The sequence below is a fragment of the Macaca thibetana genome, chromosome 15, assembly GCF_024542745.1.
Source record: "Macaca thibetana thibetana isolate TM-01 chromosome 15, ASM2454274v1, whole genome shotgun sequence".
Classification (NCBI taxonomy): domain Eukaryota; kingdom Metazoa; phylum Chordata; class Mammalia; order Primates; family Cercopithecidae; genus Macaca; species Macaca thibetana.
In genome coordinates, this window is record NC_065592.1 from 30,239,840 (window position 1) to 30,253,870 (window position 14,031).

The 14,031-nt window shown below is 41.7% G+C and overlaps 1 protein-coding gene across 3 annotated transcripts in view; it reads right to left on the bottom strand.

Annotated features, from left to right (window-relative positions):
• The window catches only part of PALM2AKAP2 (PALM2 and AKAP2 fusion), a 534,816-nt gene extending 522,185 nt beyond the window's left edge, over window positions 1–12,631 (bottom strand). For 2 of the 3 annotated variants that reach the window (XM_050761425.1, XM_050761423.1), the window contains exon 1: window positions 12,471–12,631. In XM_050761425.1, coding sequence (XP_050617382.1) covers window positions 12,471–12,475 — 5 coding nt within the window. In that variant the 5' untranslated portion in view covers window positions 12,476–12,631. The remainder of the gene's footprint in view (window positions 1–12,470) is intronic. The other variant, XM_050761426.1, reaches the window with a different exon arrangement.
• Between the last annotated feature and the right edge of the window lie 1,400 nt (window positions 12,632–14,031).

The window sequence follows — 14,031 nt, forward strand, 5'->3', positions numbered from 1 at the left end:
AGGATTTGGGTTGCTGATTTTTTGAGAAAATGACTTAACCAGTTGTAAGATGACTAGTCCAGACATTAAAGATTTTTTATGCTAAATTAATTTCAAGGACTATGAAATAGGCTTGGATTTTGACCTCATCTTAGAATCCCTGGACTCCTAAACTTCATTTAGGCTCCTGTCCCAATACTATGTGCCTCTGACAGATAGTATTCCATCAAACCTTTCCTTTGCATAACACTTACCATGTTTTATTATAATTACCTGGCCAACTATGTTTGTTTCTCATTAGATTGTGACCCCTATGAAGGCAAAGACAATGTCTTACTCCTATTTGTATCACAGATACCCATAAAAGTGTCTGGCACATACTAGGTACTTAATAATTACTAGTTGAATGAATTGATAAATAAACATAATTGATAGAAATTGAGGTATTAAAAGTAGGGCAAGCAGTCTAAACAACAACTTACTTTTCAAGTATGAAATATGTATTAGTCTGTTTTTGTATTGCTATAAAGAAATACTGGAGACTAGGTAATTTATAAGGAACACAGGTTTATTTGGCTCACAGTTCTGCAGACTGTACAAGAATTATAACACCAGCATCTGCTTCTGGTGAGGCCTCAGGAAGCTTCCACTCATGGCAGAAGGTGAAGGGGAGCAGGAGTGTCACATGGCAAGAGAGAGGGGAGGAGGTGCAGGCTCCATTAAACAGTCAGCTCTGGCATGAACTAATTTATTACTTTAGGGAAGGCAGCAAGCCATTCATGAGGGATCCACCCTCATGACTCAAACACTTCTCACCAGGCCTCACCACCAACACTGGGAATCACATTTCAACATGAGATCTTGGGGGGGGGGGGGGTAAATATCCAGAGTGTATCAAAATACTATATAAAAGTCAGTGGAGTATAATATATTTAATTTATAGCCCATTTATTCAGAACTTGTAAAACATGCATTTTCATTAGACCACACTTTATGCTTTTGTACTATCTGTGAAGAAGATTACACATGATGGTATAGACTTAATTGACTTGGCAGCAATTTAGGTACTATCCATTTATATACTATTAATAGGTTAAATTATCACATTTTAAAATAGTACATCAAATACTATAAAGACCTATTTACAAAAACAGAATTTTGACCAGGAAAGTTCCTTCCTATAATGAAGAGAAATAAGATTTCATTTCTTTAAATGAAATAAAATTTTGATTAAGCCTACTCGTAACTGAGATTGGTCTTCCCTCTGAGGCATCAAATTTGGGGAATTTTTATTATAAGTCATGTATAAGAAAATGACATTTTTCAATGGGAAGTAAATGAGCACTTTGATATCTGTGGAATAGGATTGTCTCCTTCTCAAATGTTTGAGTATGCACATAACAACACTCAATATATGTTCCCTATAATGGAGCCTTGAGGTCCAATGATCAGAATGCATGAACAAACAGAAATCACCAGATTCCATCCCAGTAATAAGATGTGTTCTCGTAAGACTTTCAGTGCTTCTATCCTTCATATGCTGTGTGAGCTAGGATCCCAGCTGGAAGCAGATGGTATACTCCAACTGGATAACTGAAATAAGCTTAATAAAGAGACTGCTTTACAAAGGCAAAGACAGAGCTGACAGTAACCCACAGCAATGGTGAAGCACCCAGGGGCTAACAAAGTGATGAGGGAGCCATCACCACATCAAGTCCCAGAGGAGCAAAGGAAGGAAGTGGCTACCAGCAGTGGGAGAGAGCTATAGCTGTAGCTGTAGGAGGGGCTGCTGCGGCCTTCAGAAGAGGAAAGATGCCCTGGCCAACCCACTGCCCTGTAGGAAGAGAAACCATAGATTAAACCGTTCACTGACCTCACTCTTCTCTCTCCCATCCATGGTTCTCCTGCTGGTGCCTTCCATTGATCCAACTCAACAGGAAGTCAAAGAGTAAGAGAGGCAAGCTGAGGGAGTCCATAGAGGTCAGCCTCATAGGGCACAAAGCACAGCCTCATGAGGTACACAGGCAGGGGAAGGGTAGAAAATGGATTTGAAGGATGAGATGGAGAACATTGCCAGGTACACCCTTTCCAAAATACTGCAAAGTATTTAAAATCTCATTCATGAACTCTTTTTTTTTTTTTTTTTTTTTTTTTTTTTTTTTTTTTGCCATACACATTCCTAAGAATTAAGAGAGAATTAAGATATATAATAACAACAGATTTTTAATAACAATGACATTTGGTAGTTACAATATTATTTTCATAGAAACACAAGATTCATTGATTAATTAACTTAAAGATATGGTAAAGTCTTCTCTGTATCTCCTTCAAAGCTGCTGAAATGAATTAAAAGAAGGAAAAATTGGAAAGAAAATTTTATCTACTGTGAGGCTAGGTATGGTGGCTCACATCTATAATCCCAGCAGTTTGGAATGCTGAAGTGGGAGGATTGCTTAAGAACCAGGAATTTGAGACCAACTTGGACAATAAAGTGAGAGCCTGTCTCTACTAAAAATGAAAATAATTTAAAAATTAGCCAGGCATGATGGTGTGTGCCTACAGTCCCAGCTATTTGGGGCCCTGCAGCAAGATCTCTTGAGCCCAGGAATTCAAGGCTGCAGTGAGCTACGATTGTACCACTATGCTCCAGCCTAGGTGACAGAGCAAGACTTCAACTCTAAAAAACAAATAAAGAAATGAAAAAATTGATCTATGAAACTAGCAAAGAGCTACAATTCTCAGATCACAGGCTATAAGAATTATCTGTCAAACAGAGTATAACTTTTATTAAATCAGTGGACAACCCTAAAAGGTGATATAGTTCTCCACAGATCTTAACTGGCTCTCAAATTTCTCTCTACGTAAGGAGAGAATACAGAAAGGCCCAACACTGGGTGGTGAGAACTGTCAAAAAGTGGGGGACATCTGTGTGAAGGGGCTGGTTCCCTACCAGAGTGAACTGATGGAGAAAGTGACACCGATGGCAGTCGATGGGAGTACTGTGTGAATCCTTCATGTTTATTATCTACAAAACTGAAAACTTTAACATAGAGAAATAATCTTGAGGCAAGAGATGTAGGAAAATAGAAGGAAAAGAGCAATTCCCTTTGTAGTTGACTTGCCCTGCCACTCTTCATAAATGCTAAACCAAGTCAACAAGTAGTGGTAAAGCACCAAATATCTGTCTACCCTCCCGCAACTCACACACCGTAAGTTGGGATATGTGATCTGTCTGAATGATCTGCTCACTTGCTACACAACTTTTTTGAACAGAAGACATTGCAGAGTTGTAAGAATTTTTTATGAGAAAAAATATCCAATCTAAAGCTAATGTCTCCCCCAAATCACTGTCTCCATCCCTTCTACCTATTCTTGAGCAAATAGTAGGTTTGGATAGAATTACCTCTATTTGGAAATGGATAATAAATGCAAAGCCATTAACATGCATAGATTCTATGTGCACAGTTATTATTTTTATATAAAGGAAAGACTTATCAGCAAATGGCAGATAAATACAGTTCAGAAAAATAGCCCAAGAAATACAGATAATTTTCTGATAAATTATTCTCCATACATTCAAAAAATTGAATATATGAACTCTTTTTTAAAAATAAGTGCAAAATGAGCTAGCCAAGCCAGAAAACAAATTGAACACAACCATAAAACCATTTCAGAAGTGAAGCCTACTTAGAAACTGTTGCTTAACAAGAGAGTCAACTATCTGTACGACAGACTTTTAAATGTAAGGAAACTCATAGGAACATCAGGAAAAAATGAAAAATGTTCAGAATTAATAGTTATGGAGGGCAATAGGTAATAGATGTCCCTGTAGTAGATAACAGAACAAATACGTTCTGCATTTGAAAGCCACAATGAAAATATCTTTACAAAAAAATAAAGGAAAATATGACTCTTCAGATCAAAGGAACTACCATTTTCCATTAAAAAAAAACAAAACAAAAAACACAATGACTTACAGTGAGAAATACCAAAGAGAAGTTACCAAACTTTCAGTGCTTAAAAATAACTTGATCAGCATCAAAGTCAAAAAAAAAAAAAATTGCAGGAGTGGGAGGGATGGAAGCAGGCAAGCCATCTACAAAGAAGAAATAGTCAGTCTAGCTCAGACTTTTCCAGAGCAAGGGTCAATGCCAGAACACAATGGAATGATATCTTAGAGAATTATGAGGGGCAAAAAAACATGATTCTATAATTTTATACACATTCATTTGTTCATAGAAACAACCAACAGGCATTTGGAATTTAAAACACTTTGGCCCTGTTTGAAAACAAACCCTTTTAACTAAACACTAAATCAACCTGTAAGATGCTCAAAAAAGAGGAGGTCATTGATGAAAGGGCTAGTGGTGTTCTGACTGCATTTAGATCCAAGACTAACACTCAGCCCACAAAGCATGGCCCTGCCTCAGGACCTTTGCAACTGCTGTTCCTTCTTCTGCATGTCTCACCTTGTTCAAGTCTCTGTCCAAACTCGTGACTTCAAAAACCTGTTCCCTGATGACACTATCAAAAATAACCCTCCCATCACTCTCCAGTTTCCTAATGTGCTTTATTTTTTTAACATGTATTGCTGCCTGACAAAGTATATATGTAATATATATATTGTCTGTCTCCTCTAACACAATATAAGCTCATCTGCTCTTTGACAATTTACTGCTGTATTCTCAGTGCTTGGAGCAGTACCTGGGATGAAAAGGACATTCAAAAAGATTTATCTGTTGATTGAATGAACTAAGGGAATTATGATCAAATTTGCAAATGCTAAAAACTTTGAAAACATAAAACTAACACTATGTATTAGTCCATTTTCATACTACTGTAAAGATACTACCTGAGACTAGGTAATTTGTAAACAAAGAGGTTTTATTGACTCACAGTTCTGCATGGCTGGAAAGGCCTTAGGAAACTTACAATCATGGCAGAAGGGGAAGCAGGCATGTCTTACATGGCAGCAGGAGAGAGAGAAAGAGCAGGGGAAACTGTCACTTTTAAACTATCACATCTTGTGAGAACTCACTCACTATCATGAGAACAGCATGGGGGAAACCATCCCCATAATCCAGTCACCTCCCACCAGGTCCCTTCCTGAACACATGGGAACTACAGTTCGAGATGAGATTTGGGTGGGGACACAGAGCCAAACTATATCACACTATAACTGCAGCAAATGGTAAAAGGGGGGCTAAGTGATATGTGCTCATTTCCTCAACTTTAAGAATAAGAAATCTATCAATAAAGTCTACATTTGACAAACTGTAAAACAATCACTTGATCACTTTTGAAAGTCAATGAGATATTTTAAGCTTTGTCATTGTAAGTGATTTTCACCATCTTCTGAACATTTGCACCTTGTGGCTTACTAGGGCTCTCTGAGAAAGTGACAAGTAGAGAGAGCAAGAGCACAGACCATGGCCAATGACAGTGATGATGTACTTCAAGTTAGACTAGTCAAACATAAATATTCAAATATGAATATATAATGTGGTTAGCGTCGTCAAGGATTTGGGGAAACAGGGGCTCTCAAACATGATGGATGGCAATGTAAAGGGATACAACACTTTTGGGGGCACCTGGGCAATATATAGCAAAATTTACAATGTGCATATTCACTCACCAAGTAATTTCATTTCTAAGAAAATTGTATGCAGACTCATTTGCAGTGTGGACAAGGATGTTCATTGTAGTATTGAAAATATTAGCAAAAAGTGGAAACAAGTCTAACTCTTCATCATAAAGAACTGGTTAATGATATTCCAAAAGTAAATACTAAGCAGTTTTATAAATCGAATGAAGTAGATGTGTAAATATTGATATTCAAAGCATGTGCTCTACCACTGAGCTATACATGCTAACATATATTGATATGTAAAAGTACACAGAATATAATATGAAGTGGAAAAAGCAAGCTGTAGAACAACATATGTGGTATGATTTCATTTATGTAAAATAAATATTTAAACCTATATATATAAGTGATTCCAACTCTATGATGTTTGCATGGAAAATATCTGGAAAGAAGCTTCCCATGTGTTCATGGTAATCACCCCTAGGAACTGAGATATGAGGGAGAGAATGGAAAATAGGAATATTTACTGCATAAACTTCTATAATATTTGAATTTTTAAAAAGCATACATTACTTTCATCATAGAAATTATCTTCTAAAAGTCTTACACATTTCTAAACACATTTATTTGATGTCCTCCATAAGCTGAACCCACAAAATGCCACATTTTGTGTCATCAGAAGATGGATTTAGCAAGAAACATAGTTCAACCTCACAAAGTATCCATAATCACACACAGACTAAACCGTAAGCTCCTTGAAGACAGGGTAAGGGGTATTTTCATCACCATTTATCCCAAGTACCTATCACAGTGCTTTGTACATAGAAAGTATTCAATAAATATTTGCTAACTAAATGAGTTACTGGATGAATGAAGGCATATGTTAAGAACCTGAAGTTATCTGTAACTCAGTGTCCCTACCACACTTATTCTTCCATGAAGCCAGATTTGTTCATTTGCAAAATCAAACTATAGATGTTTTATGATCAACCCTGGATGTTATAAGCCTAAGTCCATGTGAGAACAGGCATCTGACTGGTGATGGGGAATGCCACTTCTGATCTGAGGCTGTCACCCACATTGTCAGCGCCTCAGGGCTTACAGGGATGGCAACAACTTAGATTCTTGTGTTATGTTATTTGTGCCTTTTTGATCCCATACTGTTTTGAAGACCATTCCAGAGAAGTGTGGGGCAAAATCTGTAGGTGTGGCATCAAATTAATAACTGTAGGTGTTAAAGTGCATTCCTGCAAACACATGGATCTCATACCCAACCCACCCAGGAGGGCAGCATGTACCTGCCCTTGCCTGATGTTTCGTGTATCACACAAGAACACTGACATGGTATGGAACATGACACCAACCCCACCTTCTGGTTTTCCAGTAGGTCTTCTCTGCTCTACCCATCCAGTACAGAGCATGTCACTAAGAAAAATTTTAACTTCAATCAGTTAATACCCTCTTTTCTTGTTTATTATCTAGATTTTTCTTTCTTTCATTTCTTTTTCTGCTTGCTTTGGATTTAGTTGCTCTTCTAGTCTCTTAAGGTGGAAATTAGACCTTTCTTCTTTTCCAAGATAGACCCTTTGTAAATTTTATTTTACTTTAGATTCAGGGGAGTACATGTGCAAGTTTGTTACGTGGGTATATTGCATACTGGTGGGGACTGGACTTCTAATGTACCCATTACCCAAACAGTGAACACTGTCCCCAATAGGTAATTTTTCAACCCTTGTCCCTTCCCACCCTCCCCGTTTTGAGGTCCCCAGTGTCTATTATTTTCATCTTTAGGTCCATGTGTACATACCATTTAGCTCTCACTTATAAATGAGAACATGCAATATTTGGCGTTCTGTTTCTGAATTAGCTCACTTAGGATAATGGCATCCAGCTCCATCCACACTGCTGCAAAGGACATTATTTCATTATCTTTTATGGCTGTTTTTTTTTTCTTATTTAAACTAAGAAGCTCTCATTTTACTAAAACCAATAATGCTTGCGAAAAAATGACTATGTTTCCTGATTTTCACTAAGTTTCATTTTAAATTGGGAAACTTGGTGATATGGTTTGAAAGGATAAGTGCATTAGGGACATAAAGTTACAGATAAATTCAGGTTCTTAACATATGCCTTCATTCATTCATCCAGTAACTCATTTAGTTAGCAAATATTTATTGAATACTTTCTATGTACGAAGCACTGTGATAGGCACTTGGGATAAATGGTGATGAAAATATCCCTTACCCTGTCTTCAAGGAGCTTACGGTTTAGTCTGTGTGATTATGGATACTTTGTGAGGTTTAATCATTTTTCTTGCTAAATGTGTCCCCACCCAAATCTTGTCTTGTAGCTCCCACAATTCCCATGCATTGTGGAAGGCACCTAGTGGGAGATGATTGAATCATGGGGGCAGGCCTTTCATGTGCTGGTCTCATGATAGTGTATGGGTCTCATGAGACCTGGTGGTTTTTAAAATGGAAGTTTCTCTGCACAAACTCTCTTTCTGCCTGCTGACATCCACATAAGATGTGACTTGCTCCTCCTTGCCTTCTGCCATGATTGTGAGGCTTCTCCAGTCACTTGGAACTGTAAGTTTGCCATTAAACCACTTTCCTTTGTAAACTGCCCAGTCTCAGGTATGTCTTAATCAGCAGCATGAAAATGGACTAATACAGTACATTGGTGCCACTAGAGTGGGGTGCTGCTTAAAAAAATAGTTGAAAATGTGGAAGCAACTTTGAAATTGGGTAACAGGCAGAGGTTGAAACAGTTCGGAGGGCTCAGAAGAAGAAAGGAAAAATGTGGGAAAGTTTGGAACTCCCTAGAGACTTGCTGAATGTCCTTGACCAAAATGCTGATAATGATATGGACAATGAAATCCAGGCTGAGGAGGTCTCAGATGGAAATGAAAAATTTGTTAGGAACTGGAGCAAAGGTGACTCTTTTTATGTTTTAGCAAAGAAACTGGCAGCATTTTTCCCTTGCCCTAGAGATTTATGGAACTTTGAACTTGAGAGAGATGATTTAGGCCATGTGGTGGAAGAAATTTCTAAGCAGCAACGCATTCAAGAGGTAACTTGGGTGCTGCTAAAGGCATTCAGTTTTATAAGGCAAGCAAAGCATAAAAGTTCAGAAAATTTGCAGCCTGACAATGTGATAGAAAAGAAAAACCCCTTTCTAAGGAGAAATTTAATCAGTATACACACACATGTGTTTACTGATTTAACATCGATCTCTCATCAGGCAATGAGAATCATGACTGTTTTTTTGACCAGTAAGCCAACAAATATCTCAACAAATATTTGTCGGTTAAAATAAAACATAAAATAAGTGAATTTTATTCCCTCTTTTAATAAATGTTTATAAGTTGGTTACAGAAAGTAAGGGGAATGGAGTCCCTATTTCACTCATATTCAAAGTGGGCTTTCCTACCTGGGATGAAATTTGAGTAGTGTTTAGATTGAAGGGAAGGAGCAGTATTTGGTACAAGGGAAATGTTGTGAGACCCAAGGAGGGATAGGAAAAGGTGATATTCTAAAAGGGAAAAAAGAGAGATGAAAAAGCTCATTATATCAAGTGATGTAGATTGGATGTCTCCCTCCAGGTATCACATTGAGATTTAATCCCCAGTGTTGTACATGGGGCCTGGTGGGAGGTGTTTCAGTCCTGGGGGTGAATCCTGGGGATGCGGCCTTGGTGCTCACTCGCAATAGTGAATAAGTTCTCCTGAGATCTGGTTGTTTAAAGTCTGTGACACTGCCCCCGCCCACCCCCACCCCGCTCTTGCTCCTGCTCCCACCATACAACTTGCCAGGCTTCTGCTTCACCTTTCTCCATGACTGAAAGCTTCCTGAGGACTCACTGGAAGCTGAGCTGACTCCTGTACCACACTTTCTATACAGCCTGCAGAATCATCAGCCAATTAAAACTCTTTTCTTTATAAATTACCCAGTCTCAAGTATTTCTTTATAACAATGCAGGAACGGCCTAATACATTAAGGAAGCCAAGGAATTAGGGCAGAAAACAGAGTTGGAAATTGGAAAGGTTAACCAAGAAGTGAGAACTTTGGAATGTCACTTGGGAATGGGAAAGCCGAGACCAAGTTTATTAGGGAGAAGGAGGCTAATTGAGGCAGCAATTTGGATCCTGTGGAGCCAAAAGAATGTGATGAGGAAGGTCTTTGTTCACAAGGAGTTCCAGGTGTGAACTTAGCACACCTGGAAGGAAACCTTAGCCAGAGGACTCAGAGGGAATGTGGGAAAGAGCTGAGGACCTTTGTAAACTTATCAGTCCTGTGTGCTGTTCCAGTTATTGAGTACCCAAGTGCTAAGTCTGGGAGAAATACATCAAACATTAGATTATTCATGTGAGAACATAAAGATGAAAGTTGCTGCCTTGGCAAACAAGCAGGCTCTCATTTAGCCCTACCCCGTGAGATGACTAGATCTATGTTCAGTCTCTTGTAAAGGACAGTCTCCATGCCTAAGAAAATGACAGTGAAGAACAAGAATGAAGTGTGCATCAGGCCGAATCTGCTCTGTATACCCAAGCCTGCTGTGGCTTCTTGCTGGTTCTCACATCTACAGTGGTATCTTCGGAATTATGTTATTTTCAATTGCCCTTCAGGCATTGTCTTTCCCTTCCTTGCTTCCTTCCCTCCTTTCCCTCCTTCCTCCCTCCCTCCCTCCCTCCCTCCCTTCCTCCCTCCCTTCCTTCCTTCCTTCTTTCTTTTTTTGAGACGAGGTTTTGCTCTGTCACCCAGTGCAGTGATGCAATTATAGCTCAGTGCATCCTCAAACTCCTGGGCTCATCAAGAGTTCCTAACACCTCTGTCCTGAAAGCACTGAGCTTGCAGCCATGAACCACCACACCATGTATTTCTTTATAAATTAAAAAAAAAAAAAAAAAAAAAAAAAGACTGAGCGTGGTGGCTCACACCTAATCCCCAGCAAGGCCGGGGCAGGGGGATTGCTTGAATCCAGGAGTTCAAGACTAGCCTGAGCAACATAGGGCAATCCTGTCTCTATGAAAAATTAAAAATTAGCTGGGCATGGTTGTGCTTGCCTGTAGTCCCATCAGGAGGCTGAGGTGGGAGGCTTGTTTGAGCCCAGGAAGTCAACACTGCAATGAGCCATGACAGCACCATTGCACTCCAGGCTGGGTGACAGAGTGAGACCCTATCTAAAACAAAAAATAGCTTGGTGCCAATCCGAAATCCCATGAAATGCTGTAGACTGTAGTATTAGGCTGATGCAACAGTAATTTTTGAGTTTTGCCATTGAAAGTAATGGCAAAAATTGCAATTACTGTTGCATCAACCTAATAATAATAGATAATATTAATAGATAATAGATGACATTGATTGAGCTTACTTTATGCCAGGCTCTAAGAACCTTATATGTATATGTATCAACTTACATGCATTAACTTCTTTAATGTTCACAAAAAGTACATGAAATAGTTACTATTATTATTCCCATTTTGCAGATGGGAAAAATGAGGCCCAGGGAGATTAATGTCATTCAGCAAAGTGTCAGAAGGCCCAGACCAGCCAATCTGACTCCAGAACCTAGCTCTTAATCGTGACACTATACCTTAAATTTGTACATATCTTACAATTTACAAAGCCCTTTGGAAGAGATACAAATATTACATGATCCTCTCAACAATGCTTCAAAGTGAGTAAGGAACATCTTTGTTTCCATTGCAGAGATAGGGAAACTGAGGCTCAGAGACATTCAATTACTGGAGTAGGAAATCAATAACACCAGTATCAGGCTAGGTGGGGCCTGAAATCCATGACTCCTGACTCCTACAATGCCACACCATCTCTCACTTCTGCTTTAGCAGCCTTCCTGAGGATTAAATTGCATCTACACAATCAGATATGCAGAGGGATAAAGGCTGCATCTAGGGTTTCTTGGGTTTGGCATGAAGGTCCTGATGTCTGAAAACATGACTTTATCTCTAACTTGAAATATGATTTCAGACGGCCTCAATGTCAAGGAGTAGTGTGGGAAGAGAACGGAAGAGGAGAAGCTGACCAAGTGAGTGGGATCTAATAGCTGGCTCAGAAAATGACCCTTCCTTGAAGCGGCTGGCTGTCGCCTGTCAGAGCGGCCCTGCTGCGGCAGCAGCTCGAGAGAGTGTCCAAAAAGCAGTGCAGGGATGCAAACACAGAGAAAAGAGGCATCCGAGACCAGACCCACAACCGGAGCCCTTTATTATGCCTCTTCTGGTTAACGCCTCTTGTCTTCATGCCCTCTCTTCCCCACCCATCCATGCCATGTCCACGGTGCCAAACGTTGTAATTCCACTCTGGGCTGCCGCCAATATGTTTCTGTCTTATTTCTCCAATACCCCAGGAACAAATCAATTCTTTTGGGTCTTCTGATGGTTTCTAGTAGCCAGGACATTGCAGCCCTGGCTCATACTACCCACTAACTCATCATTCTTCCATTACACGCTTCACACCGAACCGCGTTTGCTTCCGATCCGCAGTGACCCCCTCCCTCTTTTTTTAACTGCAGTCCAATAATGCTGACATGGTTAGGAATCGGAAGTCATGGCTATTGCGGCCAACTCCCCGATAAGCGGAAGCTTGGGGCAGGGATGGGAAAGCCTAGAACGTGCCTCCGTCCTTAGCAACATCATCTACTCCCCTCACTCGCCCCCCAGGCACTGCTGGCCAAGGGGCAGCCGCAAAAACCACGCCACCCGGGGTTCCTACCCCTTGCCTCCTGCCGCCGCGGCGGCTGCTATAGAAACACCAGGCGTACACATGGGGCTGAAATTAAACACCCATCCTGGACGTGGACCCGAGCGGGATCTGCCTGCTGCCGCGGTCACCATGGCAACATGCCAAGAGGAGGGCAGCGGCCGGCGCGGTGCGGGGATACTCACTCCATCGCGGGGCTCGGCGGCCGGGCGCGCTGCTGCGGGGCTCACCGGCGCTGCTCGCCTCTCCCGGAGCCGAGTGCTCTGGCCGCGCTGAGCGCGAGGTGGAGCTGGGAGTCGTCTCCTCTCCCCGCCCGCACCCCCTCCTCCCCTGGAGGGTTGAAAGTGAATGCTCAGGCTCTCTCAGCTCCCAGCCTGCGAATAAAACGGGAAGCAATTGGATAATGTTGTTCACTGGGCGCTAGACAAGCCACCCCACTTCAGGGTTTCAGGGAGGGAGCGCGCTGGCAGCTGCGCGTCGGGTGAGGTGGCCACCAGCGAGCAGCGCTGCGCGCCCTAGGCGCCAGGTGCGCTGGCGGCTCCCCTGGGACTGACGGCGCGGCGCGGAGCCTGGGTAGAAGGGTGGGTGGGGGAGAAGAGAGGCTGCGGCGGGTGGCACAGCCCAAAGGGCATAGGGAAACGAGTGAGTCATTGGCAAGGTGGCAGCTCTCGCCGCTTAGAAGTTGCAAGAAGCGTCTGGCCTCTGCAAGCAGCAAGGACTGCCCCCAGTGGGCTGGGCATGGGTTCGGAAACGCCATTGTGCCGGCCCGGCGAGATCCCTGTGAGTTTCCCAAGCAAAACTCCAGCTGTCTTGCAGCGCCTTAATGCGGCGTTTCACCACCTTGGTGACCCCATGCCCCTTTCCGTTTCACTCCAAATTCTGCGTGTTCCCGCCTGCCAGGGAGATATTGTCCAGGGTCTGTTTCCCTAGTCTGTTATTTGAAAACAATAGCTATATTGACTATGTTTTCCCAAATTACCACGGCTCCGGCCCCGCAGTAATAAGCCACCTGGAGTACGTATTCCCTGCCTCCACCCCCTCTGAGAATCCTCTACTCCTAACGGTTTCCAGAGCAAGAACCTAGTTCTCATCCAGGTGTCCTGCACCTGCTACAATGAAGAGTCGACGGGACAGCTTCAGGCTTTTCTTGTATCTTGCAGGTGGGTCCCTTTGTGAGTTGGTGTTTGCCAGGTGCTGAAAACACAGCACCAAGCATAGGCATAGCCATCACAGTCCCTGCCCTGCAGGAGCTCACGGGTTAAAGTAGAAAGGCAAAACACAGATAAAGACAAAAATAAACATATCGTCACAGGCTGAAAATATTGCTATAAAAATTAAGTAATAAGATGCTGTGATGAATGTTCTAGAATTAATTTCTGGTGATGATTGTGCAACTGAACACACTGAAAGCTATTGAATTATACACTCTGGGTGAATTTTGTGGTCTATGAATTATGTCTTACTAAAGATGTGCTTTTAAAACATGCTTTGATGGAGAATAAAAGAGGAGTGGATGTGCGTAGGTAGATGTTCAGGGAAAGCTTTCCTGAGGGACTGGGATTGAAAGGGGAGAGGACTCAGATACGCAAGCCACAGGGCTAGGGCTTTCTGGCCAGCCAACAGCCTGTATGGTGACTCTAGATGGGAGACAGCTCCACATGTCAAGGGGCTGGGAAGAGAACCGTGCAAAATGTTCTCAGTGGATTCACTGCTCCTCCTTTTCCTCTGGAGAGTGAGCTGCAAAGT